The sequence below is a fragment of the Phycodurus eques genome, chromosome 4, assembly GCF_024500275.1.
Source record: "Phycodurus eques isolate BA_2022a chromosome 4, UOR_Pequ_1.1, whole genome shotgun sequence".
NCBI lineage: Eukaryota > Metazoa > Chordata > Actinopteri > Syngnathiformes > Syngnathidae > Phycodurus > Phycodurus eques.
The window spans coordinates 21,546,778-21,565,678 of NC_084528.1; the positions used below are offsets into that span (position 1 = coordinate 21,546,778).

General features: G+C 40.2%; 1 protein-coding gene across 2 annotated transcripts in view; it reads left to right on the forward strand.

Moving 5' to 3' along the window:
• Nucleotides 1–18,901, forward strand: part of LOC133401525 (mannosyl-oligosaccharide 1,2-alpha-mannosidase IC) — a 158,205-nt gene that overhangs the window by 90,750 nt on the left and 48,554 nt on the right. For both annotated transcript variants that reach the window (XM_061674631.1, XM_061674632.1), the window contains exons 3-4: nt 10,190–10,305; nt 13,078–13,158. In XM_061674631.1, the coding sequence (XP_061530615.1) occupies nt 10,190–10,305; nt 13,078–13,158 (197 nt within the window). The remainder of the gene's footprint in view (nt 1–10,189; nt 10,306–13,077; nt 13,159–18,901) is intronic.

Genomic DNA, 18,901 nt, shown 5'->3' on the forward strand with positions numbered 1-18,901 from the left:
AAGTCTTAAAATGTTCATACCAATGGGAGGACGGTGCTGGCGGCGGGGGACAAGAGCAATGGAGCAACGTGAACTCCATCTTTGGCACCAAGATGTTATGTCCGGTAATGCAGGACAACATCTGTTCTAATTTTTTCTGCGCTAGCATTTTAGCAAAACAATACCACACCTCAAGACTCTTGTCCGACCGCTGTCATCCAGTCAAAAACTCAGTGTTCATCCATCCTCTGCGCTTGGTAGGGTTTTTTTTGTTGGGTTTGAGAAGACAGCCCCCAAAGAACTCATTTCGACTCATGAGTACTGCGAAATTGTGAATTATTTAAGGTTTTGTGATTGTGTCTGGGCAAACGTTTCCAGGCGAGTTAATTTGGAGGTACATTGTAAAGGATGCTAAGTGACTCAGTTCTGATACAACTGCTGTCATGGCGACATGCTCATGCTCATTTTGTGTTTCCGTCCTGTTTCATCAAGTTTTATGTTTGCAAATATTCTCAACAGACTGTAGGCACTTACATCCTGGTGAAACCTTATAGCTGGTAGGGTAACCAACAAAAAATCTCAAGAAGCCATGCCTGGAAATATGGAGGAAGTCTGCCATTGTTGTTTGAAGTGGACAATTTATGGTCATTTTCCCTTTTTGCTGGGATCCTTCAAAGGCAAACTCCATTTTGAATTGTTTTTTTAAATGCTACCAAATTTGAAATAATTGCACTATGGGTGATGCAGAATTGTGAACAAAAACTCCTTGTGGCTCCTGTCTGACCAGTGTCATCACCTAAAGCTTTGTCAGATTTAGCTCTTAATATTCAGTCCTATGTATTTTCCTTAATAATAGTCTTAAGATAATATACACTGTTTTTTCTATTTGACAACTTAGTCTGTTTCTCTTAGAATTGTCATAGTCTGGCGAGTCACTGCACACCCACCGAGTACGAATGTGTTTGATTCCTGGAGCAAAGACTTGACCGCCTGACCTCAGCAGTCCTGCCGTGTCTCAATCCCCTTCCCTTTATTGCCGCGCGCTATGTTTTGCCAGCGTAACAATTCCAAGTCGGGCGTCCGCGGCGGAAAAAGGCGGGAAGAGGGAAAGGCGGTGGCAGAATTACAGGGCGAAGCTGCGTGAAATGAATTCCTTTTATCCTGCCAGGCTTGGAGGAACTTTTGCACCTCGGTCGACAGTCGGAGCCGCACTTGATGAAGTGAGGGGGAAGGTGGGGTTAGGTAGGTCACGGGTGATACCAACTCCCCCCAAGCGCCTTAGAAGGGAAGGAGGGTGATGCCGCAATCAAACGAGGAGCGCTTGCCGCCGTGGAATTGGGTTCATGTGATGCTGAGCGGTGCGGACAAGTGTTTCTTAGTAGGCTAACCGACATTCCTCAAGGCGATAATACGAAATATTTTTGATTTCTTATGCAATTGAGTGTGAAAATGAGGCGAAGGGGATCCGGGGCTGTAGCTTTCCATGTTCTGACTAAATTGAATCTCAAGCTACTTGCTAAAATTGAATCGGGAATGTTAGAAAGTGAATCCTGAGAATATGTGAAGACTGAATGAATCTTGATGGTCTCTCATGTCCATAAAGTTTGTTTCTTACCTTGGTAGAGGGCCTTCATTGAAGTATCTTGTCACTATCCTTACGCCAAATATATCATCACTTTGAAGGTTTTTCACACTCAAAAATTCAACAGATTTTGCATCTTGGTGAAAAAATAAGTTTGGAAGGGATTGCAGGAATGATTACCTCTCAAAGTGACTTGTCGCGGCCCCTTTATTCCACTTATCAACGTGAAATTTGTTTGGCATGTCTCTCACAAGTAGACACAAAAAAGTCTCTCGAACCCATGCTGTAAAACAAAGAGGAAGTCTGCCATTTTAAGGTTATTACACCTATTTCCAGGGGTCCTTTAAATACGAAATTTCCATAAAGAGTTTGTCAAATGGTACAAATTTGTACTAGATGGCTGGATGACACTCAATTGTAAAGGTATTGAATTTTTGTCACGGTGAAGGCGGAACATTGTAGGAAAATTTAAAATACCCTTTTAAAGTATTTTCCCATAATTAAAACTCACCAAATTTCGCAGGCGACGTCATCTTGGTGAAAATTTATGACTGGTCTGGTCAGGTAGCAAGGCCAGATTTTAAAAAATTATTAATAATTTTAGCCCCCAAAGACAGTTTCACCTTGCAACATGAAATTTGGTGGGTATGATTATCACGAGTGGTCACATTAAAAAAAAAAAAAAAAGTCTCAAGAAGCCAAGCCTGAAAAGACACAGTAAGTCTGCAATTTTGGTTTGAAGCTGCCGTTTTGGGTCCACTTCGTGTTTTTCCAAGGTCTTTCAAAGATGATCTAGAAGATCTAATTGCTACCAGGTTTCAACCACGTATAGTAGACAGATGGGTGACACTAAAGCATTTTAGTTTTAGTCATTGTGTGTGGGTGCAGGATGTAAGTGAAATTTGATGACTCACCATGAAATTCACCAATAATTGCAGGCGCATTCATCCTGGTGCGAATTTTCTTAATAATTTTGATAAGGATTCCTAGCAACCTCTGCATTAAAAAAAATGAAAAAATGAAATATGAAATGTGGTCGGTATGTCTATTATGAGTAGACCCACAAAAAGGTCTGAAGAAACTATGCCCATAAAGAAACTATGCCCTCCAAAGTTCAATTGAGTTGAACATCTCACTGGAGGCGACGTCGCAGTGACTGCCGAGACTGATCAGTCACAGCAACTCCGGCGATCAGGTGACCAAAATATTCCTTGAGCTCTCACCGGGATGATTTTGTTGAGACTCTCCTGACAAGGTGACAACCAATTCACCCGGAAGTCCCAACAGTCCGTGTATGCGTGTTTTCAAATACGGACATGGAAAGTTAATATTGATTGATTGACTGTTAGCTATGCAGAGAGCGAAGCATTGGATTCCTAGTGTAATTTATTAATTAATAATAATGAATTGCAAACTTGTTCAGCATTTTTTTTATTATTTTTTTTTTATTTACACAAATGGGCCCTAATTCATATATAATTTCCAATACACACAGCCATCTTTTATCAAAACATAAGTACAGCCTGGAATTCAGCAAATGCAGGATGACTTATGTATACAATAGGTTAGCCTGTCTAATGTCAACAAAGCCACAACAAGCACACCAGCCGTGCACACACACCCCCGGACTGCAGGCTGGCCGAGTGACTCGGCCAGACATAGTGACTCTGGCTCATACTGCAAAATGTTTTGATGCATGCGCGAATCGTCGACCACACTGGAATCTGGTGCTCTTTGCACTGCGCACACCAGCTCTATGTGCAGCTCTGTGTATTTTAGTCTCAGGGACATCTTGGAGACATGCTGGAGACTTGAAAAAGTCTCCAGTTCTCCAATGAAATGTCACTGGTCATCGGGGACAATTCCCCGGTGACCAGGCTAGTCTCCAGGAGACGCAACCAGCGGAGACTCGAGTCGCCATCAGGTCACCAACTAGTCTCCAGGCCAGTGAGCTTGGCCCTGAACAACACTTGGAATTTGGGGAAAATTCCTCCCAATTCCACATAGCAACATGAAATTAGGTAATCATATCTATCATGAGTAGAGCCACAAAGAAGTCTCAAGAACCCATGAATAAAAAGAACAAGGAAGTCTGTTATTTTGCTTTGAATATTCCATTTTAGGGTCATTTCGTGTAATGTATAGTACTTTGAAGGCTTGCTGCCGCCTTTCAGTCTTTTTAGCCTAATCAGATCTTCCGCTTTTACCTCCTGTCAGATTTTGCTGCTCAACAAAGCATCAGTTGCATGCTGACCATCGCTTCCCCGCCGTCTCCCACCGCAACGGAGTGTGTGTGTGATCGATGCACGGGAGGCTTATGGATAGCGGGGAGGACGCGAGCGCTCAATAACACTGTGTAATCTCATCGGAGAAACTGTCATATAGCCATCCTGACATGCTCGCCGCACTTTCCCAGGGCGTCAAATTAGACGATTCGATTGAGGTGCGCCGACTCTGGAACGCCAACTCAAATCAAGTCCGGGGCGTTTTGCATTTGGTATTAGCCTTTGATTAAGTTAATGTGTGCAAGACGCTCTTCGGTGTTTGATCACGTATCGATCCGCGGTAAAAGCTCCCGGTCAGGGACCAGTTCAGCGTCAGCTTACTTCTGCAGGTCGCTGATGAAACCGCAATCAAAAGTGCGAGTAGAGATAAAGCAGATAATACATTGTAAAAGGCTTGACTGGAAATATGACTCTAATCACTCAGTATATCTTTCTGCATCGTGTCACCACTCATTTAAACACAAATTGCCATGAAATCAATGACTGTGATTGAAGTACAAGTCTTTTGGACAAATCCATGTGGTTCGCTCACTCTGAGCACCAGGCGGTGTGAAAGCCCTCTTGGAATTGTGTTTAAAATTGGTGTTCCCAACAATTCATTGCCTTTTCAGGGGGCTTCAACATACCCAAAAATTTACTAATTTTGTTAATCCAGATCAAATTTGATGCACCCATCGCCAACATTACACCGGAAACTCGGGTCGGAGTTAAAGAAGAAGAATAAAAAATTAGACCTTGACACCAGTTTCACGTCTTTCATAACATGCCACACAAAAAAGTCTTAATGACTCATGCCTGAAATTGAAACGGTAGTTGGCAGTTTGGGTATTAACCGTGGGCGAGTTCCAGGGCACATACTTGATGAACTCCTAAAAGGGAATTCACCCAAATGAGCCCCATCGGAAGTAGGTAAGCTAGACAGTTGGCTATAGCTCATTTGTGAAGCTTTTTTGCCTACACCATCTAATGTGGGCGGCGATTGTTGTCAAAGTGTGATGATCCTTTGATGATTCTCACAAAGTTCTAAAATATTTGCCCTCGAACATCAGTTTCACATATCAGCACGACTTTAGGTTGACATGTCTTTTAAAACAGGACGCACAAAAATGTCTCAAGGACCATGACTGACATTTTTGCTAATTTCACTAACAGTTGTTTTCAGGTCTTTCTTTACTGCTCTCATAAATGTTTCTGTCATCAGCTAGCATTGATGTATACCTGTATGACATCTGTTACACCAGCGGTCTGTATCTTCTAGAGAACATTCCAAATGGTTGTTTTGGGTTAGGGTTCTGATTGATTTGACTTGTTTGTCACCCATCGACAGCTCTTTGGTGTTAATGTTGGTTACACCATAAGTGTAGATGTAGTCGTCACAGACATAACAAAACTCTGAAAATGAGTAGGCTACCTCCATTTTTATAATTGTGCGGGAGCGAGATTTAAAGTTTTATAGCTGCAAAAAAAGATGAGGGGATTTATATGTCGGTGATTTATATAGCAATGATTACTTCTTCTAGATATATGTTAAGACAGAGATTGTGTTTTTTGTCAGATTTGGGCATTTTTTTTACTGTAATGGACCTTATATGTCAAAATTGGAACTAAACCTTGATTTAGACCATTATTCATCAGAGAAAAAAAAAATATTTTCTTTATTCATTTCTGCCCATAACTTTAAAAATGACAAAAATGGACAGTCCACTTTAGTTCCGAGTAGCTGAAATGTAAAAAATTAAATGGCCTACGGCTCCAATATTTTTGGAATGTAGTCTGTCGCCATCTTGACTGATGAACACAATGACATTCCTCACTCTCACTCGCAGTTTTCCCAATTGATCTTCTTAATCCCACCACCGCCATAGTGGTTTGTTTTTTTTATCCACCCTCCGAAACAGCCCCACGTGTCCTGAATAGCAAGCAGCTAGCCCTCGCTAACGCCACACTGACTCATCAATGCACTAACCCCGCACCCATGGTGCCAGACAGCATTAGCGCTAACAAGACACCCATTGCCCCCGCCATTGATAATTGGATGGCGGTTACCACTGGCAACAATGATGAGTGCAAATCCAGACATCTGCATCAATTAGCATCACCCGCAACACCAAAATGTACGACTTACCTCACCAAGGCATCCAATACATGAAGATCCCGTATGTCAATGTGCAAATTTCATTTTAACATTTCCAGACACTTCGTTAGGTAATCCTGCACAATCAGGACTCGAGGCGTATCAAAGATGATAATGTTCTGTTTTGAGAGGTACTCACTCAACTATATATTTATGATGCTTGTACCAAGGTCGCGTAGGCCTTTAAAACCCCTGAATGTTTCCATTACACTCAAAGGCAGACATATTGGTACAGCTCTTTTCATGACCTCCGTCAAGCACCAAATGGGGGCTGGCGGAAATGCTGCTCCAAATCTTTTGTTTTAGCTGTATTTCCAAATATATATATTTTTTACATTCATTTTTTGAGGTTTTTTTTGTTTTTTTAAATTGATAAATTTACAGTATATTCCCTTTTCAGTGTTGTATAATGGTATTAAAGTTTTAGGTGTATTCATTTTTATTTCATTTTATGTATTTTACACAATTTTAAACAGGATTTTTATTTAATTTAATTTGTTCATTGCTTTTATTATTTAAAATATTTTCTTTTCTTATTTTTCAATTGAATTTCCTTTTATTGATTACAATTATTTGAATATAATTTTTTTTATTACATTTTATATTGATATCATTTTCATTTATTTTAAATTGTATTATTCTGTTCACACAGAGGAATTTATGCCCTTCTTTCTCCTCCATTTTATTATTTTGTATTCATTTATATTTTTGTTTACTGTATTTGAAATTATTCATTATTATGTTTTAATATGAAATATTGATAGAGCAATGAGGATAAGCGGTAAAGATGATGGATGGTTTCTTACATTTTTAAAACATAATTTAAACAACTACTACACTATAATTTACTTTCAAGTTAAAGTATATTATTTATTGCAAAATGTAAAATTATATAGTTATGATTTAATAACTTTTTTTCATTATTGTGTTAACTTGAGTTTAGCCATACTATGATATACTACTAGAGCAATCTGCCCCCTTCCTTGGCAGAGGTCTGCGCTCTGAGAGCCATTCTTGTATTGGATGTCTGTATGTTGTGGGTGTGTACCCGATGTTGTGGCCTGCGAGTACTGTATATCGTTACTTAACCTTACATACTGTATGCTTGTTAAGTGTTAATTTTCCACCACAGATAGCAGTTTGCATCTAGGCTAAAAAAATTTGAATTTGGTCTGATGTGACCAAAGCACCTTTTTCCACATTTGCGGTGTCCTCTCCGTGACTTGTGGCAAACTGCAAACTGGACTTATTATGCTTTTCTTTTAACAATGGCTTTCTGATTGCCATGCTTTCATAAAGGCCGGTTTTGTGGAGTGCATAACTTAGTCATACCGTGAACAGATTCTCCCACTTGAGTTGTGGATTTCTTCAGCTCTTACAGAGTGACCATGGCCATCTTGGCTGCTTCTCTGACCAGTGTTCTCCCTGCTCAGTGTCAGTTTGGTTGGACGGCTGTGTCTTGGTAGATTTGCACTAGGGCTGCACGATATTGGTAAAAAAAAAAAATGACATTGCAATTTTTTTTTTCTTTTAAACCTGCAATATATTGCAATGTCAAATAATACAGGATCAGTGTCGGGAAAGTTCATTTTCTTCGCGAACGAGTTCAAAGTTCAGTTCATCATTCCCAAAATGAACTGTTTCAGTTCATAGTTCATAATTGAAAATTTTGAACTAATTTCACCGGTCCAAAAACAAACTAGTTCATAGTTCTTGAGTTCCTTGGGCTTCATGATGCTGTTGTTCAGCTTGTGTCCTCTATCGAACCACTGAGGCCTTCACAGAATGGGTGTACTGAGAGTAAATGGACTCTATTAACTAATTAGGTGACTTCTGAAGGCAGTTTATTGCACTGGATTGTGTTTAGGGCAATCAGAGTACAGAAAGCTGAATACAAATGAACACCACACTTTTCAGTTGCTCAGTGACTCTCCGTAATGTGTTTTTATGTTTTTATGTCGCAAAAGTATTTTCTGTCAAATGGCTGTTTGTTGTCATTCTAGAGCGGCTCCAATTATCGGAGACAAATTCCTTGTGTTTTTCACATACTTGGCAAATAAAGATGATTGTGATTTTATATATATATATATATATATATATATATATATATATGTCAATTAAATGTTTTATAAAAAATTATATTTAATTCAATTCTTAAAAGAAAGTAAAAAATATATTAAATTGCGATTTAATTAAAATGTTGAATGTTGAATGAATGTAGAAAATATCTTTCAAAATGTCCATCCATTCATCCATTTTCTGAGCCGCTTCTCCTCACTAGGGTCGCGGGCGTGCTGGAGCCTATCCCAGCTGTCGGGGTACACTCTGAACTGGTTGCCAGCCAATCGCAGGGCACATAGAAACAAACAACCATTCACACTCACAGTCATGCCTAAGGGCAATTTAGAGTCTCCAATTAATGCATGTTTTTGGGATGTGGGAGGAAACCGGAGTGCCCGGAGAAAACCCACACAGGCACGGGGAGAACATGCAAACTCCACCCAGGTGGGGCCGGGGATTGAACCCGGGTCCTCAGAACTGTGAGGCTGACGCTCCAACCAGTCGTGCACCGTGCCGCCTCTTTCAAAATGTAATTTAGTTTATTTCTAGCAAGTAAAATGTTTGTTTCATTTTAAATGAAGTAAATAAAAATGTAAATGTAATAATGTCTGCGATTGCCTGGCAACCAGTACCCCGCCTCCTGCCTGATGACAGCTGGGATAGGCTCCAGCACGCCCGCGACCCTAGTGAGGAGAAGCGGCTCAGAAAATGGATGGATGGATGGATGTAATAATGTGATTGTGTATATAATTGACATTAAAAAATTTTTTTTTAATGAGGTTTTAATTGAGATAAATGAAATAAAATATATTTTAAAATAAAAACTTGAAAATTCTATTTTATTTATTTTTGTAATTAATAAAATGAACAAATCTTTTTTTTAAACTATTCATGGTAATATAACATACTTTACATAATACATACATGATATCGTACTTAAATAAAAATACCTATCAGAATGTAATTTAATTAAAATATAAAAGATCCAAATACAGACTCTTCAAATATTTATTTAACTTAGTTCATTTTTATTTCCTTGAATTTTGTAAACTGTGGCTGTATTAAGCAGGAACTGGTAATCCCTGATTCAGCTCAGGAGTGGGTCAAATTATTAGGAACAACCAACCAACCACTGCAAAATGACCCCAATAATAAACATGATGTAATGTAAATGCTGAAAATAAAATAAAACACTAGTCACAAATATAACACACGGCATCCTTAAAAGAAGGGATCAGGGAGGGTGTATGTAGCCTTGCATGTTTATTACAGCGCTTGTAAATTTACCAGAGCAAACATTTATTAGCCTGGCTCAGTCCCATGAGCTCTGTCCATTTGTGTCAAAGGGCTGCAGAAAGAAAGAAAAAGAAAAAGAAATGCGCTATTGGCTCACATGGGCGCCCGGAGAACAAACATTGATGGATTGATCTGGTCTGTCTGTCCTGGCGCTCATCAATATTCTTCACTTTAGGATTTTTTTTTCCTCCTCATATATAATTTCCCACACGTCTTCCTGTTAGTGCCTCGGGTGGCCCCAAAGTGCTCAATAAGCAAATAATCACCTGGACAACAAAAAAGAAGCAACGTTAAATAGAACCTTGCAAGTCACCCTCTGCGTAATAAGACTCAAATGAAGTCAAATGACCAGTTCACTGATTGCATGGCTTGTACGGTGTCACAGTAACTCAACTCAAAATTTATTTCTAGAGCACATTAACTGTAGCTGTAACCAAGTAAACTTAGAAAAAAATAAATGTAAAAAAAAGAGTTTTTTAAAAATTAAAACACAAAATATATTTTAGATACATTTATCAATATTCCGATCATTTTTACCTTCAAGGTACTCAAAGCACTTTCACACTCTCTCCTCATTCTCATCCTCTTGTTTAAGGACACTTGGAGATGGTCCAAATGATAAAGCACCTGCACAGACAGCTCGTTGATTATTATTATTAAGAGAAATTTACGTTAAGTTGCTTTGACTCTTCCTCCCTAACACGTGACTTTTGAGCAATGACGACCTGGTATATTTTATTGATTCGTATACAGATGTGACTGTCTTGCACAACAGCATTAGCCAGCTGCGGCGCTGTCGGTTATAAATCCCGCCGAGGCGACACTTCGTCACTTTGTCTCGTGCGTTTCCAGGTGGCCTGAGGGGAGCATCCATCATCGACTCGCTGGACACACTCTACATTATGGGACTGTTGGACGAGTACAACGACGCTAAAGAGTGGGTTAGGAGCAGCCTGGACCTAACCTCGGTGAGACTGCCACTTTTACTTTTTTTCACGTTTATGGTCACTGAAACAACATCTAACCCTAATCATGCTCAATTTGCTGCGTCAACCCAAAATGGCAGAGTTCCTGTTCAGTTTCCAGGACGGGTCCTTGAGACTTTTCTAAGAATCTTTTTATGACAGACTCACTTTTGCATTGTTTGGTGAAACTGGTGCCGGGGGCTACTTTTTCTAACCACTGTGCTCATGATGGGGCCACCATGAGCCAAGTTGTAGTGGCCCTGTCAGAACCGGTACTGGCCCCAATTTCAATGATTATTTCATATTTCACAAATTTATACTGTATGATTTAAGCCTTAAAAATATATTACTTCCATGTACTTAGTTGTTTGCATGTAAAAAAGCAAGAACGTGTTGATTTCATCGTACAGTCGTCTTTTGGTATATCGCTTTTTGTGGGTTCAGTGCATTGCAGATTTTTTTTGTTGCAGACATCGCAGCTTTTATTCGCGATATGACGGAATTTTTCTGTGATTATTTTTCCTCACAGACTGTTACTGCTGACTTGCGTAGCAAAAAAAGTGCGTGCCAGGAGGAAAGCGTGCTACAAAGACAGATTGTCTGCATGATGGTTTTATATATATATATATAATACAAAAAATGCTTGGTTGCTACTTTGTGGATTTTGTCTATTGCTGGAGTGGTCTGGAACATAACCCCCGCGATAAACGTGGGTTTACTGTATTTATGTATCCGTCAGTCTGTAAAGTATGTAGTAGCCCGTCACAGTGCCATACTAGCACAGGGCCATCGGGCCACCATTCATGTCGGACCCTGCTAATGTTCCGAAAATCATCAAAATTCGACGCCATGCTCCACGCACATTAGATGGCATAGACAACAATGAAACACATCTTCACTCGGATAAACACGCTTGCAAACTTCATGTTTATTCACACAGTGTTTACTTGCGCTACTGCCTCTAAATGAGCTCGTCAACATGACACTGTGAGCAGGAACAGGAACAACAAGGTAAATAAAACAAAAAACAATGTTTTGCCTTGCTGTTCCTTCCACTGGCTGCGCTCACAAAGCATTCCAAGAGGATGATGTCATCAGTATCGTGTTCTCTTCTCGAGTTTTGTTTTCATCCTCATATCACAAGGCTTCGCTGTAACTCAGATCAACACAAATGATAGCCTCAAAAATGAAAGCCCATCGATTTTTTTTTTCTTCTCCACCTTGCCGCACTTTATTATAAAGTCCATTAATAAGCATTGCCCTTTCTAGGGTTATTTTTTGTCGATAGTGTGTCAAGCTCCCGTTTACCCACATCGCTCAATAAGAACCTTCCGAATAGAATTATTGTCTTTTCTTTAAATTAGTAGCTATAAAGGCTGATTAGATAAAAACATATTTTAATTTAATTAATTCTATTTAGTTAAATACAGGCGGCACGATGGATGACTGGTTAGCACATCTGCCTCACAGTTCTGAGGACCGGGGTTCAAATCCCGGCCCCCCCTGTGTGGAGGTTGCATGTTCTCCCCGTACCATCGTGGGTTTTCTCCGGGTACGCCAGTTTCCTCCCACATCCCAAAAACATGCACGGTAGGTTGATTGAAGACCCTAAATTGTCCGTAGGTGTGAATGTGAGTGTGAATGCTTGGTTGTTTATATGTACCCTGCGATTGGCTGGTAACCAGTTCAGGGTGTACCCCGCCTCCTGCCCGCAGTTAGCTAGGATAGGCTCCAGCATACCCGTGACGCAAGTGAGGATAAGCGGTGTAGATAATGGATAAATGGATAGTTAAATACAATTAAAATGTACAAAATAAATTTAGAAGGTAAAATCTTAACATTGTGATTTAATTCAGTTTTTAATTAATTGACATAAACAAAAAAACACATCAAAATGATGACTTTACTATTAAAATATGTATTCATAAAATGAGAGCTCTTGAAAATATGAGTTCATTATTTTTTTAATTAAAGAAAAATATTTGCATGAAAAAATACAAATGAATGAGATGCTGCCAAATATAATGATCTTTATGCGTCCTTCTTCGAAATCAGTAGGTAAAAAAAAGTTCAAATGTAATTAGAAAAATAAAAATAAAACCTATTTCAATTTAATGCAATTATCTTTTTTTCCAATAGAATTAAAATGTACAAAATAATTAAAATCACTGATGGTGTAGTGGTACACTCACATGGAGGGTTAATTGAAGACTCTAAATTGTCCGTATGTTTGTATGTAAGTACGAATGGTTGTTTGTCTATACATACTGCATGTGCCCATCGATTGGCTGGCGACCAGTCCAGGGTGTACCCGTCTCGCGGCCAAAGATAGCTGGGATAGGCTCCAGCATGCCCTTAACCCTAGTGAGGATAAGCGGTACGGAAAATGGATGGATGGATCAAATTTAAGAAACAATTTAGTCCGCAGATATCTAATCTACATAAATGTAATAATTTCATGATATTAAGAACATTTTTTTACATATAATTACAAGTAGTAATTACAGTAGTAAGTATCATGCCGACAAAATTAAAAGGTGAAAGATAAATGAAATTCCAAATTTCACAGTGTTTCTTAAATGTGTAAATGTGATGTTATCATATTTTTTTATTCAAAAAATAAACTTCCTCTCAGTGTGTATGTGACACAGATTTTACTCATGATGCTGTCACTGCGTTGACACACACATTATTAATAATCATGTGTTCATGCTTTATTGTCAATTCTATGCTGACAAGGCTGACAAGTGACGTTCTTCCACTCTCTCTCGGCAGAATGGCGAAGCGTCGCTCTTTGAGGTGAACATCCGTTACGTCGGCGGGCTGCTGTCGGCGTACTATCTGACGGGAGAGGAGGTAAGATGAATAGATGTCTAACGGTGTTATCCCGCCACAGCTCTCCCCCGCACGGCGACATCCACTTCTTCCTTTTTCCAGTCCAAAGTTTGATGGATGAAAAGACTTCCTGGGAAGTGTGTGACAGTACAGTACAAGTGTGTGTGTGCACTTGTGTAAAAAGATGAACTTAGCTTTTTTCTTTTTACAAATGCTTATACGTATGTCAGGTGAAGTGGATTTAGTGGCATCTATCTGGTGTTATATCACGTTTGAGCTGGCAGTGGAAAATGAATGGAGTGTGGTTCCACAGGCTAGAAAGGTTAGCACAATATATCTGTAATTAAAGTAAAGCAAAGTAAAAGGTAAGTCGCAAAAAATGTCATAAATTTGACACATCACAGAAAACAATCTTGTTAACAAGCCGGACAAATTAGAATGAATAAACAAATCAAAAGTACGTGAAATCAGGCTTCAAAATGGTCAGAAATTGAGACATTCTTTCAGCTTCCAGACGCCGTGGGCGTGTCATTAAATGCTCTAAAAACCCCGCCTTTCCAGAACTTTCAGCTCTCAATCGTGCCTTCTTTTCTAAGTCGGGGGAGGAGAATTCCCAGTGACGCACATTGCACACGCTCTCTCTCTGAGAGGCTTTCAGTGGAAACAAGGCTGCCTCTGAGCCCCACGCTGGGACAATTTTCCCTCCGTTACCTCGGTTGAAATTCAGCTGTTAATCGCGCTGCTGTGGCTGCCGAAGGTTGCGCCGAAGGAGAAGCGTGAGGCTGACGGCCCTAGCACCGTACCTCCGGCGGCTACTCTAGCTGCTGGCAAGCCAACAAGCGGCCGCCGGGGCGGCGGATCCCGTCCGCTTCCCCACTGCCTCGCTATGCGTCGCGTGTGTCGTCACACCACAGCAGATAAACTGTAGCCCAAATAACTCAAAACGCATTACACTTCGGGGAAGATGCATTTTCTTTTTAGTTTTAGGCATAGGTTGATGGCTAATTGCATGCTATACTGGTGGCAATGGGTCACGTTATTATGAATAAGGAAGTGGCAATTACGTTGAAGGGCCAATGCATGGAATAAGGGTGATTGTTGTTTATAGTGGGGGATGGAACTCATGACAGAAAATATATGCCAGCCTGGCCCTGTCACAGGGCTAGTTTTTAGCCCCGCCCAAAAAAAATCCAGCCATCTGAGATGGTAAAAGAGTTTAAAGCTATATCTCAACCATTCACTCCAAAATTGTTCTGTCTTTGCACGTTTTCAGCACTTACCTATAATATACTTTATGTATTTAGCAAAAAAAAAAAAAAAAAAGACTAACCTGGGGCTTTAAGTACTAATACCAAATACCATACAAGCTCCAACACGTGGAAAATGTGTGACATGGATGGAGTAAGGTTCCCCAGGCTGGCAAAGTTAGCATACATACGTGAACATTATGTTGACAATAACAAATTACTAAAATGAAATATCATATACCTATACCGTAACTTCACAACACAGACAAATTAATTTGGCATGAACAAAGCGCTAATACAAATGACTGCCCGGAAAAACCACACGCAGGCACGGGGAGAACATGCAAACTCCACACAGTGGGGGCCGCGGATTGAACCCCGGTCCTCAGAACTGTGAGGCAGACGTTCTTACCAGTCTTCCACTGTGTTGCCAGGTTGACAATAACAAAGTACTAATACAAATCACCGTATTAGTTCCAAAAATGTATGTAGTGAGGTTCCCCAGGCTAGCACCATGAGTATAAATTTGTCTACATTTTGCCGATGAAAACAACGTACTAATATAAAACACAGAAATACCACACAGTATATAGCTTTGCAACACGGACAAGCGGGAAAATAATGGATTGAGGTTACCCGAACAAACCTTCATTACCCGTGAAGAGTGGTTAGAGGTCAGTGAGGCACCATAATGATCATCTCCCTGCAGCAAAGATCCCCCAACCCCAACACTCTCTCTGCTCCCACCCCCACACTGTAGGTGGACTATTTTCCAAAGCGACCACATGCTACAGCTGTGCATGAGCTAATGGAGAGAGCGCCCGCCGAAGTCTCCAATGGCTTTAATGGAAATTGATTTGAAATGTGAATATGTGTACCATCTAGCAAAATACGGTTGACGTAACCCATATTCACAGATTCCTTTCTAGTGCATTCACACATAATATATTGTAACACAGCGAAGGCAAAGAATCAATAACATACTTAGCTACAACAGACATTTGAGCAAGGAATGGAGTAACGTTTTCCACGCTAGCAAATTTAGCATAACATTTCATTTTATTCATAAATTTATGAATTCAACATACTATATTTTAAAAAGTATTCAAACAAAATACTATACTGCCAAATCATACATAATTAGGAAATGGAATGAGGCTCTCTAAGCTGTCAAAGTTAGCCTATTTCATACCATGAGAGCTGGTTTCACATATTGACATGTGCAGGCTGGCGAAGTTATTATTGAATGTCCTGGGAGGTGCCTTCACATGCTCATGTGTTAACATCAACAATAATTAATATAAGCAGTGGAATGGACTTGGTTTTTGACCATTAGATGAAAGGTTAATAGAGTGAAGTTCCCCTGTCTGCCAAACTCAGTATATTCAATAGCCTGGAAACTGCTTTTACATTGACATCCTAATATTTGTCAACAAGAAAGGACTTAGAGAATCAGTAGAAGGGACTTACCTTGTTTGTTGACCATTAGATGGAAAAATAATGGAGTGAGGTTCCTCAATCTGACAACTTTATGTATTCAATAGACTGGGAACTGCTTTTACATTAACAAGCTAATATTTCATAACGGGAGTCAGTAGACTACATTTTTATGACTGTTAGCTGGAAAATGAATGGAGTGAGATTCCTCAGGCTGACAAAGGTAGCCTGTGTATTCATTTCCACTGAGTGTGTGACGAGTGTGTTGACATATTTTATTTTTGACTCATGTTCATTTGTTTGACAGTTGTCTTGTCAGGATTTAATTTTAGCTCAGCACCTCAGGCTATTTCTATTGTTAAAAAAGGCATATATTGAGTGTGAAGAGGAAAGAGTGAAACCAAATACATGTCTTTCCTCATTGATACAAGTTCCCATGTCCCGGTGCAGCTAGTTATCTCGCTGTAAGCGTGTCATCTTTACAGATCGTCATTCGCATGGTTTCGCATCAATAACCTCTAATGCAGCTACCTGATTCCCACTCGACCATTCCTCCCGTTATTCTGCACCGACGCCCGATTGATGATCATGAACATGAACACTGACATATGGAGGTTACTTTAACGTCCTGCGGTTATGATGCTGACTGCAAAATTGATAAGGATTTGACATCATTCTCTGTTGTCGGGAACTATTTCAAATGAGAATTGCTCAAATGGTACCATGCTAACAGTTGGTATTTGAACACATGGCAAAATAGCAACTTGGGTACAAAAATCCATACGGCAGCTCGATAAGGATTTAAGCATCTGGGTTATTTTTACATAATTTGATCGATAAAGGTAAAGATGTACCCCATTGAATTTCATTTTGAAAATCAATTTATTTTACTGATATAACTCTGTGAATTATTGGTATTTGTTATCATTCAAGAGGTAATAATTTGTTCTAAGTTTAGAAAATGTTCTAAAGTCAATGAATTCATTTTCATGATTTGTAACATGTTTTCTGAAGAATTACATTTTTTGAGATACAGTGGAGCCTCGATAAAATGGACCCCGATATAACGGATTTCGGATTAAATGGACTGTCAGGACTGAGCAATGTGTCCAAAATTAGTTTCCACTTGTGACTTAAAATTGCATGCAGAAAATGGTAAAAATAATAACAAATTAAATTGACATGAACAAAGTGCTAATACAAATGACTGAAAAAACAAATGTCTTTACATGATATGGAAACATGGAATAATTGGAGTTAGGCTTAGAGCTAAATGAGGTTGACAATATCCATCCATTTTCTGAGCCGCTTCTCCTCACAAGGGTCGCGGGAGTGCTGGAGCCTATCCCAGCCATCATCGGGCAGGAGGCGGGGCACACCCTAAACTGGTTGCCAGCCAATCGCAGGGCACACATAAACAAACAATTTGCACTCACATTCACACCATGGGCAATTTAGAGTCTTCAATTAACCTACAACGCATGTTTTTGGGATGTTGGGAGGAAACCGGAGTGCCCGGAGAAAACCCACGCAGGCACGGGGAGAACATGCAAACTCCACACAGGTGCGGCCGGGGATAGAACCCCGGTCCTCAGAACTGTGAGGCAGACGATCCCAGAAAATGGGACTGATGTATTTCCAGGTCACAGATATACAATAGGACTAGATCCATCCATCCATCCATTTTCTGAGCCGCTTCTCCTCATTAGGGTCGCGAGCGTGCTGGAGCCTATCCCAGCTATCATCGGGCAGGAGGCGGGGTACCCCCTGAACTGGTTGCCAGCCAATCGCAGGACACATATAAACAAACTACCAGTTGCACTCACAGTCACACCTACGGGCAATTTAGAGTTGTCAATTAACCTATCATGCATGTTTTTGGGATGTGGGAGGAAACCGGAGTGCCCTGAGCAAACCCACACAGGCATGGAGAGAACATGCAAACTCCACACAGGCGGGGCCGGGGATTGAACCCCGGTCCTCAGAACTGTGAGGCGGACGCTCTAACCAGTCGGCCGCCATGACTAGATCCAATTCGAAAAATTCCAATTCCTACCATGCCTACGTGGCGGCCATGTTGAATGTGGGGTATTGACATGGCGGCCATGTGATGCTACTTATATCTATCGTCTAATTTACATAGAGCAGAGAGAGCGTCTTTAGAGTATGGAACATGCTATTTTTGGTAGAGTAACAGGTTTTCCTTTTTTTTTTGTCAAGCCGTTCGCCTTTGGCGACAGATTTGGAATTAGGAAGCGCGCTAATTCCTCGCGGCTCATGAAAGCGAGTACTGTACGTCAACAATTTCACCATAACCAAGCCAACTAGCATGGTAAATTTGGATGATTTTAATTCTTACCCTGTATTTAGGTACTATTTGAATGACAATTGATAAAATGCTAACATGGCAAGCTACGCAAGGTAACAGGTGGGGCTACAACCGTTAAGCTAAAAATGTTTTTGTGGCTAAATAAAACATGGATTTTTTTTGTAAACTTTGATTTAAAATTTTGTTATTTTGACTAATTTCCCAAGAGTTGTTGGGTTTCCATCCGCATACTTTTCCGTACTTCAATGGCATTTTGAACACGCCGATGTTTACAGAGAGTAGACTCATGGCTGTTGACGTCTGTCAGCTGTCAGTCATGCAGGCGTGCACGCGAGCTCCATGTTTTATTTATACTCAACAGGAAGACTGACAACTTCTTATTTTTCTTGTTGATGTTGGTCTATCCAGTGACGTAAAGCCAATCCAGAGTAGTTACAGTCGCTCTTTATAAAAAACAAACAAAAAAATGGCACTCCGTTTGGCATTTATTTATTTAAACTGATTTGGGGAATGATATTGAGCCTTATTAATGGTTTACTAAAAATGTTTTATATTTTGCCCTAGGCGGCACGGTGATCGACTGGTTAGCACATCTGCTTCACAGTTCTGAGGACCGGGGTTCAAATCCCGGCCTCGCCTGTGTGGAGTTTGCATGTTCTCCCCATGCCTGCATGGGTTTTCTCCAGGTACTTACTCCCAAAAGCACGCGTGGTAGGTTGATTGGTGACTCTAAATTTTCCCATAGGTGTGA